Source organism: Eutrigla gurnardus (assembly GCF_963514095.1).
Source record: "Eutrigla gurnardus genome assembly, chromosome: 13".
In the NCBI taxonomy this organism is placed as follows: Eukaryota; Metazoa; Chordata; class Actinopteri; order Perciformes; family Triglidae; genus Eutrigla; species Eutrigla gurnardus.
In genome coordinates, this window is record NC_139936.1 from 21,071,472 (window position 1) to 21,083,655 (window position 12,184).

Consider the following 12,184-nt stretch of genomic DNA (forward strand, 5'->3'; position numbering starts at 1 on the left):
ATCCTATTGACGCTAGAATCGATCGTTAAAAAGGATCATAGTATGGATAGTTGGGGATCGATCTGCCCACCCATAGTTAAAGGGTGATCGGACCTTGTACGACCTTTCATCTGCTGGTGTTCGTCAGATCCACCCGTCACTCCTCCGGCAGTCCAAATATGGCCACTTCTGTTCATTGGCTCAAATTGCCAAACTCAAGGCTTCAAACTACGTCCACTTCTTACATCGAGTCTCTACGTCGAGCCACTTTGCTTATTAAATCATGGTGGTTCAACCAATAAAAAGCAGTCACCCAAAACAACAGTTTTAAAGCCTTGAGTCCAGTATTCCAGCTGTCGCCATCAATTGAGACCATGATCTTGTGTTAACTGATAAGAATCAGAAGTGACCGCCTGGTTTCGACCCTTTCTGTGCACGGGTTTTAACTCCGAGTCAATAGATAAGAAAAATGAACAGGCTTTTCCTTGCAGCACTGTGTGACCTCGCGTTGGAGTCGTCTCTCGAGCAGCCACTTTGTGTAGTGGTGAGCATACATCGCATCCTCCACTAGTGCAGCAGCCACTGCAGCTTGTTGTTTCCTGTATGTAAAGCAGAGAAGCATAACGGGGACTCTCAGCATAACCAGCTTGTTGACTACTTAGTGCACACCGCACTCTAAATTATATCTCACCAGCGAAGCAACAATAGAGCACCAACTACTAGCTGTAAACTGTGAAAACAAAGTGTGACATCTGCACTGGCTCCAATTTTCCATCCAAAAGAGAGGAGACCTGAAATTCCATTTTTTTTATTATATTACACGACCTGTTCTTACAGATTATCAAGCGATAACATCATATTCATGTGTGGACAGGCATCACATTTATCCTACTGCCAGAGGGTTTTCCTAATAGGGACATGTGTAGCATGATAATCTGTTCTCATTGGACTCTGCAGCACTGCCAGACGCTTGCCGTCCCTCTCACGGTGGCTGACTGCCACTGTGTGGTCATATATTTTAACACAGTTGTGCTGCAGTCAGATCTTAAAGTCTTTCACTTAACAAGCCTGAAGGAATGTGATTCCTGCAGCCCACTCGTCAAACTGTAATGGTGTAAGGGATGACTTCAAGATGGATCTGGAGAATTTCAAGTAAGTCTCTGGTTGTTCCTTCCAGGAACAAAAGATCAGGCTGCTCAGTGTACCTGGGAAACAGTAATCTTGTCTCGTGGGCATAGAAAATGAATCTACCTCGGTAAAAGCAATTCCGTCTCCCAACACTTCAGCCTCCATCATCCATCATCATTAAAGAAGAGGAAAAAGTGAACACTGTTTGATCAAATCGGCTACCGGCAATGTACTGCCTTGTGTTTTTACCATCTCACTCCATGACAGTTTAGCTGACTCAGCGTCAGGTTCTTGAGTGGGCCTGAAATTATAATTTATCATTGTTTTAAAACATCACCAGCAAATGTCGGGTTTCTTTCTCGAGCTATCATTTTACATCAGCTTTTAAAAGTCGTACTGTACAGAAAGATATGGCACATTAGTGACCTCAACATACCAGAATGCAATGCATTCGCAATGCATAAAAATGTACACAACCAACATTCTAAGAAATAGCTGGATAGCTGTATTTAAATGCTCACAATAGAAAGTAACAAGCTAACATTGCATGGCATTTGCAGAGAGGCAATCTGGGAAACTTAAAACATCCAAATCCATCCAAATCTGTGAAGATTTTTTATTTTTTTTTTTTAGAAAAATCAGCAAAAGACAACGTAAATGAAGTTTTGGTTATTAAGAGTTGGTTCATCACGATAAGCAGCTAGAAAAAGGAGTTTGACTTTAATGGGACATATCACGGGGACATGGGCAGCACGCTGCGGTGGTAGGGCAACCCGTACACGGGGCTCATCCCTGCGTGGCGGAAGCTCTCCACCTTGCCAAACTGGCGCAGATGGAAGAGCAGGGTGAGCTTTCGGGTCATGGTCCTGAGTGCCAGGAAGGAGGCCAGGATCTGGGCCAGCAGGAAGAGGAGGAACAGGGAGTGGACGGCTCTCTCCAAAGGCAGGATGATGATTCCCTCGTCGGTCAGGAAGAAGAGCAGCACCGGCAGCTGGAACATGAAAGACAGGAGCCAGAAGGCCGCCAGCTCTGGCACCTGATGACAGGGAGGGAGGATTTTAGGAGTCAGTGGATGGAGGCGATGCAAAGATACAGTGGAGCAGACAGGCCTCAAGTGCTTCGCTTGAAAGCAAACACACACACACGCATGCTGCACACACTAGTTGGGGCCAAGGGCCGATTGTTTACACACTCTTAAGCAGACACTTCCTCTGCTGTGTTAATCAGGAGACTAGTCCGTAAAAAAAGCTCTGACTTGTGGTTCAAAGAGGCTGCCGGTTTGAATGACCTTTTCTTTAAGGTTTCCGATGTAGCCCAGATAAAGTCGGACCACTTCAATGACTGTGAGGAGGATCATCCCGGTGATGAGCAGAGCCTGGTAGTACCCGGGAAGATAATAGAACTGGAAAAAAAGCAGAGCAGGAATGTCAGGAAGGTTTGAAAGTGTCTTTTACTTCACAGGACTTCAGTGTGCAGACAAACGCACCTGAACATCCTTTTTCCCTGGTTTGATCCAAGGAGGGTTGAGAGAAGAGATCATTGGGGAACAACACATGCGCAGTCAAATCTGGTCTGCTCTTGCCAAAAAGGCTCACTAGCTGGCGCACGATCCTAGAACACGAGGACGATTGATTCGCTGAGGAGACCACAGGGAGGATGGCATAGCTTGCTTTATGGAGGAGAATTCTGCATTTATTCACAATATCTCATCTAAAAGACCACACTTTCTATTAGAGAACAATCTGCTGTGTATCGACCACCATTCACTGGAGTGTAGATCCGTCTGCAGTAACCTTCCATCATGGCAGCTTCACTTACACTTGTGTCACACCCCTTAGTGCAAGACTGTGTCCCAGCCTTCGATCAGTAGCATCGGTTTGATCAGACAGTTGCCATAGGTATTCTTTGCTGTCACCACTAGAGGGCGCCAAAGTCATTTAGACACAGTGCCATTGTGAGCTTGACAAGTTCTGCTACTTCTGAATACATTAAAGGAGAAATCCGGTCATTTTTTACCCCATTTCCGTTGTCCCCAGGGTCATCCCGACTTATTCGAAGCAAAAAAAACGACAAAAATTGACGTTGCCTAGCCCGAGATCTGTACCTGCCTGGCAGCCTTCCAGACTCGCTCCAATGCTAACCCATTGGGGCACGTTATATCTGCTTTCCTGGGCCCCAGAAAACAATTCCAAGACCTATGCAACACAGGTTGGGTCCGTACGAGACACCACAGCGCTCGTTTAGCTCAAATAGTGTGGCAAAACAACATAAATATGTGTGTTTTTGCATGGAGTTACTCACCTCAAATCACCCTGTAGACATTAGCAGTAGATAGCCGAGCGCCTGTCGTCCCTGTCACCACAGAAACGAAAACGTTTTCCACGTAGTTTTGATTTTGTATCCATAAAGAAACGACCGAGGTGAGCAGTCGTCATGTCCGTAATCCATGAAGCTGTTATGTCCATATGTATGACTATGTTACACATAGCAACGATAGCTTACAGCTAGTAACGTGCCGGGCGCTCGTCCCTCCTACTCACCACAGAAACGAAAACGTTTTCCTCGTAGTTTTGATTTTGTATCCATAAAGAAACGACCGAGCAGTGCAGTCGTCATGTCCGTAATAAATCCATAAAGCCGTTATGTCCAAGGCTACTGTTTAGCTGTAAGAAGTTGTTGCTATGTGTAACATAGTCATACATATGGACATAACAGCTTCATGGATTACGGACATGACGACTGCTCAGCTCGGTCGTTTCTTTATGGATACAAAATCAAAACTACGTGAAAAACGTTTTTGTTTCTGCGGTGACTGGGAGGGACGACAGGCGCTCGGCTATCTACTGCTAATGTCTACGGGGTGATTTGAGGTGAGTAACTCCATGCAAAAACACACATATTTATGTCGTTTTGCCACACTATTTGAGCTAAACGAGCGCCGTGGTGTCTCGTACGGACCCAACCTGTGTTGCATAGGTCTTGGAATTGTTTTCTGAGGCCCAGGAAAGCAGATAAAAGTTGCCCCAATGGGTTAGCATTGGAGCGAGTCTGGAAGGCTGCCAGGCAGGTACAGATCTCGGGCTAGGCAACGTCAATTTTTGTCGGGTTTTTTGCTTCTAATAAGTCGGGATGACCCTGGGGACAATGAAAATGGGGTCAAAAATGACCGGATTTCTCCTTTAAAGTATCCCCACTCATACAACATTTTGTATGCTTAAGAATATATATGTTTTGACACGGTTAAAGTCTTTAAGTCCCATAAAGTGCAGCATGAATCACTCTCATTCACCAGAATAAGCCTTGTTTTGATTGGACTATGTTTGTGCATGAATGATACTAAATTACAGGTCATCCGAACTGTTCACTGAATGAGGTACCTATCAATACTTGTGACCTCATCGATCCCTGGTTCTTGTATATTGTTAATATAACTTATAATTATAAATATATGATGAATAAAAATATATAAAAGCATTTATATTTATTTAATATCTAAATAGTAGACACAATAATTTTGCCAGTGTACTAACCTTTACTTCCAACATGAAAACAGCAGAAAACCACCAACAGGGTAAATAAAACATGTTGAAGTACAGGAGAATCTGCAGGGGAAGATGGGAAACCAGCTCGTTGACCACTGCAAGACAAACACCAATAGTAGGCTTTAGAGTGACATTAGACCAGGACAAATCCCCCAAAAAGGCTAAAAACAAAAAAAGTATTGCAGAAGCATCAGTCAATCAAATAGAATTAACTTGTCAAGTGATAAAGCATTTCAAATTATGACGACAATCACAGGTTTACAACAACCCAGAAGAAAACACGTTCACCTGAATGGTTCGTGATAAACATTATATTGTCTACCCTTCAGTGATATCACTTTTGTTTGAGTTACACATCACACATTTTCCATGTAACATATATAACACAATGTCATATTACATTGTACGGCGGTAGACTACAAAACAGGAAGCAGTAACCGACCGGAGGCGTCCTCCTGCTCCCTGGTGAAGTCGCTGTCTGCTGTCCTGTTGTTGGTGAACACAGAGCCCCCCATGTAGGCCAGACCCATCTGCAGGTTCTCGGGAACAGGTGAGTAAAACACAGGCATTGTGGGTAAAGCTGGTGACCATGACCGAGCCAAGGAGTTCAGTAAGTGTTAAACGGCCCAAAACTGCGCTCGTGTTCCAGCGTCTGCTGGCAATCCTTCGTCGTCTGAAGTTGTACAAGTACACAAGACACGGATACAAATGGACACACACACACAGACACACACACAGACGCATGCTGGCAGACGCCACTGCTAATCAGATTATAAAGGGGGAGGCGGATTGAGGATTAGGCTGAGACTGCAGCATGGCTGCTATGGTTGTTTATTGCCAGAGTTGAATTTATTTCAGCTTTACAAAAATAAAAAAGGGACCAAAATAAAACAAAAATGAAAAATGAATGTTCATTAAAACTTTATGTGAATATGGTTTCCAGAGTGTGCCGACTCCTTGTTTTACTATGAACTGTGGCAGGTGACTAGGAGACATTCATCAGATCAATCATGTGTTTCAAAGCCTTTTTTTATTGAAAGCACATAAACAGAGTGACACAGTGACTAACGCTGCACCCGGCCAGCAAGTCCTCAGAGTGATGCCTGGCTTATCGTTTGGCCTTGGGGCCCCACTCGTCATTAATGTGACCGGCGTGCAGCGGCAGAGTTCGGCCACAAGGCGTCGTCACAGCTCGTCCCTTGGGGTGCGCAGGGGGAAATGCTGGAACTCCTCTGGCACCTCTTCCCCTTTCTGGGACCTCTGGTAGAAACCCAGCGAGTCCAGAAGGCTGCTGATCTCGTCCGCCTTCATTTCCTTCACGGGAACAGTCTGATGTGTCGGGAGGGAAACACCACACACATGCATTTAGTTAAAGTCTATAAGTAGTGTAAAGTACGTGTGCAGAGCAGCTACAGTATATTCTGATTCACATTAGTTTGTTAATAGCAAAATTGGATTTATTCAGTCACTGTTGATATATAGAAAAGGACACGGACCCCTAGACCCTCACATTTATTGTTATGTTCAATAATTCCATCTCTGGAATAAATATTTATAAGGTCAAATGAGCATTTTAAAGGGTGCCCACGTTATGAAATAAAACATGAAAACAAGAAACAATAGTCAGAAAGAAAAGAAAAACCTCAGCGAAGCAGTAAAGTGCGTGAGCGCTTGACTTTTAAAATCACATCGGTTGCTCTTTGTGCATGTCGAAGCGGCTGACGCTACATTTATTCATTAGCGTTGGTTACAGTGGAGACTTTTATTGTCTCCTGTCGGCCTAAATGCAGATTCATGGGCTTTTCCTACACTAACGAAAAACTAATGTCAGTGGGAAACACTGAACAGTTGTCATTTCAGGGCATAAAAATGTTCAGTTTCATATCAGCATACATATCAACTATCCGCCTTCAATAAAAAATATATATTGCTCAGCTGTCTGAAACTCTAATTTATACACTTTCTTACTCTCTCTTTTTTGCCATCTGTTTTTTCTTTTGGAAACTTGCTGTCTCGCTCTTTCAAACACACTCGGGTCTGTGTGACTCGCTATCTGACAGAGGATCTGAGATCAGATGCAGCAGTCCTAAAACAGAATCCGTCTTGACATCCCGGAGCTCCCTAGATAAACCCTGTTACGAGGCGGATGTGCAACAAAAAAGAAAAGAAAATATCCCTGAACTCATATCTCACCTTTACAACCTCGTCCTTTTGGTTATAGAGTATCAGACGGGGATCCTTCTCCTCCGATGAATCATATTCCAAGTTGTGGCTACACAGGAAAGAACGGATAAAGGGGAAACAACAGGTAGACAGCGTGGTGAAGGGTGGAGCACGGATCGAGCATCTGTTTACGCTACTCTGAGGCTCGCTCGACTCGGAGGAGTTTCCAAAAGCTCACAGAGCTGCCACTTGACTTGGAAACTTGCGAATAAGGTCATGAGAGAATGTGTGTTTTCAGTTCAAATCTTAATCAGAGACTTCATATAAGACGTGGAGTCATTGTGATGTCACCAATTGGTTTGTGGACTACTGTTTTGAAGCCTCGAGTTTGGTATTTTGGCCTTATGTTGGATCAGTGAAGGAAGTGACCATATTTGGACTGTGGAAGAGCGACGGGTGGATCTGACTAACACAAGCAGCAACCTAACTGGATATATCTAGCTTCTGCTGTGAAGCTGTTAACACAGTTAGCTTCGCAGTACAAGTTTTAAAGTCCACTTACTAGCTAGTTGCATTAATAGCGTGGTAGCGACGGCGCTTCACAGAAGGAACCCAAACCTGGATTTGAACCCCAGCCGGGCCAATTTGAACCGCATTTTCAGCAGCACTGTTTACAGTCTTTTCGCAAACAAAGGAGTCGCCTCCTGATGGCGAACAGAGAGAATGCAAGTTTAAGGCTTCACTTATTCAGACCCGGAGGTTGTCGACCTGCTCTTACAAACAATCTGAGGATCGGAAGAACAAAAAGGATACTATAACGCCCAGCGCTCCATGAGAAAATGATGGAGCTCGGGCATCTTCTTTATTCCTCACCCGACCACACTGGGAGCCTGCAGGGACGACAGCACACAGTTGTTAAAAACAGCATGACAAATAGCATTGTGCACGCTCTGTTCTCGCTGTGATCAAAGGTGGCAGAAACAGGTCTCAGGTCTCAGCAGAATACATACTGACATGACAGCACACGGCTTATCGCTCATCTCCTCCATGTCCCCTTCTCCCTCTCCTTTCGCCATGTAATTATTTAATGTCAAACTGTCTCCGATATCACATATCCAGATGAGAGTACATAAAGGATACTCACCAGCAGTTTACCTCTGGCTATGTCAAGCTTTTCTTCAACCGCTGTGTCGTCGTTAGTGTCTGATGCCCTAACAGCGAGGAATAGAGTGAGCACCAAGAAGGCCCACATTTTTTTTTAGCGACAAATTAAGATCCTTCAGTGTTTCTGCTCAAGTTACGACCAACAATGTGTAACCCTGTAATCCACATGGACACTTTCTCAGGGTGGAAATGACCATGACGGATTCCTGTAGGGGAGCAGTGCCCTCCTGTGTTGGATTTTTCTCACAGTTTCTTGTTGTTTTTCTCTTACAAAGTCTTTACAGTTTGAGGAGCAGGTCACTGGTTAGCCATATTGTTATTTTGGCTCCAGTCTTAGTTATTAGGCTGATTATGATTTCCCAAGGGCAACGTAGACGCCCCTGGCTGCACAGTTTATAGTTTCTTCCACATCAGATGTCATCGAGGGTCCACAGAAACCACACAGCATCTGTGCTCTTATCACTTTTTCTCACACAGTTAACCTGCAGGTGGTTGATGGCCTCCACGAGCCGGACACACTCTCATGGCAGCTGAAAAGCTCATTTTAGTTGTTTTTTGTCCTTCAAGAAAGAAAAACAGGATTTGACCTTGTTCTCATTTGTTCCATCCAAGTCAAATATTATTTAAAAATTAATTTGTTTTTGGACGAAAAAGAAAATGATTTTGATTCTCTGATCAGGTACGAGAGTGTCCGTATTAACCAAGGGAACGTTTCCAAACTCATAGATTTGTTAGTGACAACATTTGCCATCTTGGTATTTTGCAACCAGTTAACAGAAGTGACCATATTTGGACTGTGGAGGAGCGACGGGTGGATCTGATGAATACAAGCTGCACCCGGAGCAGCAACCTTACTGGATCTGGCCCCATCTGGCTTCTGGTGTGAAGCTCCGACTCGGTCCCAGCTGGGTGCCGACACTGACACCGTGCTGCTGGAGGTCCAGGTCATATTTCTAGGCCTGCTGTAGTAGCTTTAGCACTGTCTCATCTTGTTTGCTAGGTTCATTCATTTAAAGGGGAGTTACATGTCTTAATGGTTCCTTGCCTCACAGCCGGGCACAGTGATTTCCCAGAGGCGCAGCACAGAATGGCTGCAGGAAGCAAATAAACTAATTCCCCAGAACATGAAACTATTCCTTTAAATCCAAATTATATGTGCAGAATTTAATTCTGTGATATTATCATGTTCTACATTGTTTAAGTTTGACGTCCAAATGTATCTTAATACACAGTGTTAACATTGCATGCTGTTTGTCCTCAAGTAGTTAGAGGCCATCATCATACAGTAACATAACATGGCAATCCTCCAGTTGCATCGTCTTCCTCACTGAGTTGCAGAAGAAGAAATCCTGTTTAATCCCATTGTGTACTTTCGTATGAAATCAGACAATCAGACCTCATGACAGCACAGCACTTTTGCGCCGTGTTCACACCCCTGGAAGAGGAAAACATCTCTCCCTCTTCCAAGTTTACTCGACTCCTGTGTTGTGTAAGTGCAAGGGCATCAGGTCACCACAAGAGGGCGGCAACACCCACATCTACGCTTCATGGCAGTTTGGCGGGTAAAAATGTACTTGCAAATCCGTAGCCACAGACAATTATGTTTCCAACAAAAACAAACCATTCCCGCCTGGAATGCTGAAGCCAAACCATCTCTCTCTCTCTATCTTTTCCAGACACAGAGCTCTGCAGCTCAGGGTCCCGGGCTCTGCATGTACTGTTTGAGATTATGTGTCAAATGGCAGTAAAACGGCCCCCCTTTTTTAACAGGGTTTCCTCCCCTTGGCAGCCATCGTAAATCCGTGGGCCTGTACACTTCTCTTTGCTGGAGTATTTTTTGCCGTGTTTGTGTTTTAAAGTTGCACTGCTGTTTCCCACAATGCACGGTCAGCCGAAAAGAAGTTAAATAGTTGATTTAGAGAACGAGAGAGTGGAGAGGGGGAGGAAACACAATGAGCGGTGGGGGTGGGGTCGACTCCTCGGTCTATATGTGTGGATGCATACCATATGTGTTCACGTTCAGCATGTTTCAGCTCACATCATGTAGTGCATGCCAAAAAAGGGGATGTTGTTATTATTAATTTGCTGACAAAGGGGAAAACGCAGTCATTTATAACTAGAGGTTTACGGAACGGAGACGTATGGACGATGAAGATCACAAAATTGGTACTGAGCAACTTTTTTTTTTTTTCAGTTGGAGCTCTGCAAATGGCAACACTTGCAGCTGGCAAAAGATCAAACGCTACAACACCTCACTGTAATCCTGCTCCCCCCCCTGAGAGAGCTTGTTATTAGACACACACACTTCCTGTTTCTCTGGAGCACCGGATGCTGCCTACCAGCAGCAGTGGGGCAACAGTTTGGCTGTCTTGTGATGTGCACGGCCGTTTTGTGAGAAATATCCACTTCTTTTTCTTTTTGCTTTAAAGGGATCCTTTTATTTGTATGTTTAAGGGTGACCAAGGGAGATGAATAACAATATAACTTTTAAATAAAAGCAGTTATCTGTGCATGTGTGTGTGTGTGTGTGAGTGTGTGAGTGTCTGTGCGTGAGTGTGCCTATCAGTCTGGAGCCTCGGGGCTACATGGGGGGAAGCCTGTCTGCCTGCTGCGCTCCGGTCTGCTTCTAAAGAAGAGATGCATAGTGGTAAGAAGTGAGCACTTCTTTCAATAAGAACACAATGTGAGTTCTCTGCGCTGTATACAGTACAGCAAGTGGACATCATCTCATGGAGGTTAAAGGCACTATTAGGTTAAAACATTACTTCCTCTACTAAAAAAACAAATCCCAAAAAATAACACCACATCTGGTGAAGAAAACCTAAAATATGAATTTGTACTGAGAAACGTAAAAAAATATATATAATTTGAAGGCATTTCCTATAGTGAAAGAAACCTGAAATCTGTCAGTTAATCACCATGGCAACACTGTTGTCATTTCCTGCCAGGACATTATCTGTTCAATTCAATTCAAAAAACTTTATTTGTCCCTTGGGGGCAATTTAGGGGCACACAGAGTGAACAAGAATAAATGTTTTTCTTACATTGTATGTGTTTGTGTTACAGAGGGTATGTACGTGGTGAGATTAACTTTTTCATTCTATAAATGTAATCTGCAGCATTTTATTGGGTGGTTGAGACTGATTTAGGGATTGTATTTTTCTTTTTATTGAGCGAAATGTCTACGTGTGACACTAACTGCAAGCAAATTTACAGCTCGCGGAGTAAACGCGAACGTCACTGAGTTTGATTTAGCTCGTGGTCGGCTTGAACCTACGACCTAAAATAAGTGGCTCCAATTTTCCCCACACAGGGAGGCCGCAGAAGGCTGCAAGACGCTGCTGGCCTTGGCAGAAGTCCTGTGTTGTACAGGCATCGGGTGACGAGCGTGGTTTGCTGCCAGTGACCTTGTTTACAGGGTCTTTGTAATGTTGATGGTGGAAGTGGGAAAAGACTGATGCTTTTTTATTGTGATTACGGCCTATAAATGGTTAAAATGAGCTCCACCTCAATCTGTTTCAGAAATAATGAGTATATGCTTTCAATACATCTGGCCCATACTTCTGTCCAAATTCTGAAAAGACTGTGATATTACTTTACTTACAGGAAGAGTTTGACATTTTCGGAAATAAACGATTAGCTTTCCTGCCAAGAGTTAGATGAGAAGATTGATGTGAATAGGTAGGAATTCACTGCATCCGGCTAAGAAAAAGACCTGCACATAATCCCAAGTGAAACCCTCAGTGAGAGCCGGGCTAGCTGTTCCCCCCCTTGTTTCTGGTCTTCATGCTAAGCTAACTAGCTGCTAGCTCCAGTTCGAAACAGTTATGAGGGAGGAATCCATCTTCTCTTGTAACCCTCAGGTGGAAAGCGAGTATTTCCCAAAATGTTTATCCATCTTTAAGTAAATTATCAAGGAATCCTTGCAACATGCACCGATTCACAAATAATCACTAAAACAGTGATTCAGAAATTTTGCTGCACACGTGATAAACCAGTTTTGTAGACTTAATTGAAACATTATAGAGGTAAGGAATGAGTACTAAAACATTTTTTATACCTCTGGTTCTCATAATTCAAAATTAATAGGTTTTTGAAAGGGGTGTTTGGCTATGGCGATAACAGTGGTGTTCATTTGTGAAGATTATCTTGCGGAACAAAACGTGTAAACGCTTCGTTTGGGGTACCGGTCCGATGTTACCAATAAA

The 12,184-nt window shown here is 43.8% G+C and overlaps 2 protein-coding genes across 3 annotated transcripts; both read right to left on the bottom strand.

Moving 5' to 3' along the window:
• Positions 1-810: 810 nt before the first annotated feature.
• Positions 811-5,360, bottom strand: LOC311023247 (transmembrane protein 17A). Of its 2 annotated transcripts, none has more exons than XM_084024954.1 (4): positions 5,092-5,360; positions 4,644-4,744; positions 2,396-2,509; positions 811-2,143 (listed from the first exon to the last, which is right to left on the bottom strand). In XM_084024954.1, exons 1-4 carry the CDS (start codon positions 5,216-5,218, stop codon positions 1,841-1,843), a joined length of 645 nt encoding a protein of 214 aa, XP_083881080.1. In that variant the 5' UTR covers positions 5,219-5,360; the 3' UTR covers positions 811-1,840. The 2 variants fall into 2 exon arrangements, with proteins under 2 accessions (XP_083881080.1, XP_083881079.1); XM_084024953.1 differs by having other exon boundaries at positions 4,638-4,744.
• Positions 5,361-5,678: 318 nt separating this feature from the next.
• Positions 5,679-8,064, bottom strand: selenoe (selenoprotein e; the record flags this gene model as incomplete). Its single annotated transcript, XM_084024932.1, has 4 exons — positions 5,679-5,978; positions 6,843-6,921; positions 7,626-7,702; positions 7,957-8,064. 4 exons carry the CDS (start codon positions 8,062-8,064, stop codon positions 5,835-5,837), a joined length of 408 nt encoding a protein of 135 aa, XP_083881058.1. The 3' UTR covers positions 5,679-5,834.
• Between the last annotated feature and the right edge of the window lie 4,120 nt (positions 8,065-12,184).

What these genes read in the sequence shown, in the direction of transcription:
- LOC311023247 (XM_084024953.1), bottom strand. Translation starts at nt 5,218, where the DNA reads ATGCCTGTGTTTTACTCACCTGTTCCCGAGAACCTGCAGATGGGTCTG. An exon ending in TTTTCATGTTGGAAGTAAAG is followed by an intron (nt 2,510 to 4,637) that starts GTTAGTACACTG and finishes CTTTTTTTCCAG; the next exon opens with TTCTATTATCTTCCCGGGTA. An exon ending in TCGGAAACCTTAAAGAAAAG is followed by an intron (nt 2,144 to 2,395) that starts GTCATTCAAACC and finishes CCCTGTCATCAG; the next exon opens with GTGCCAGAGCTGGCGGCCTT.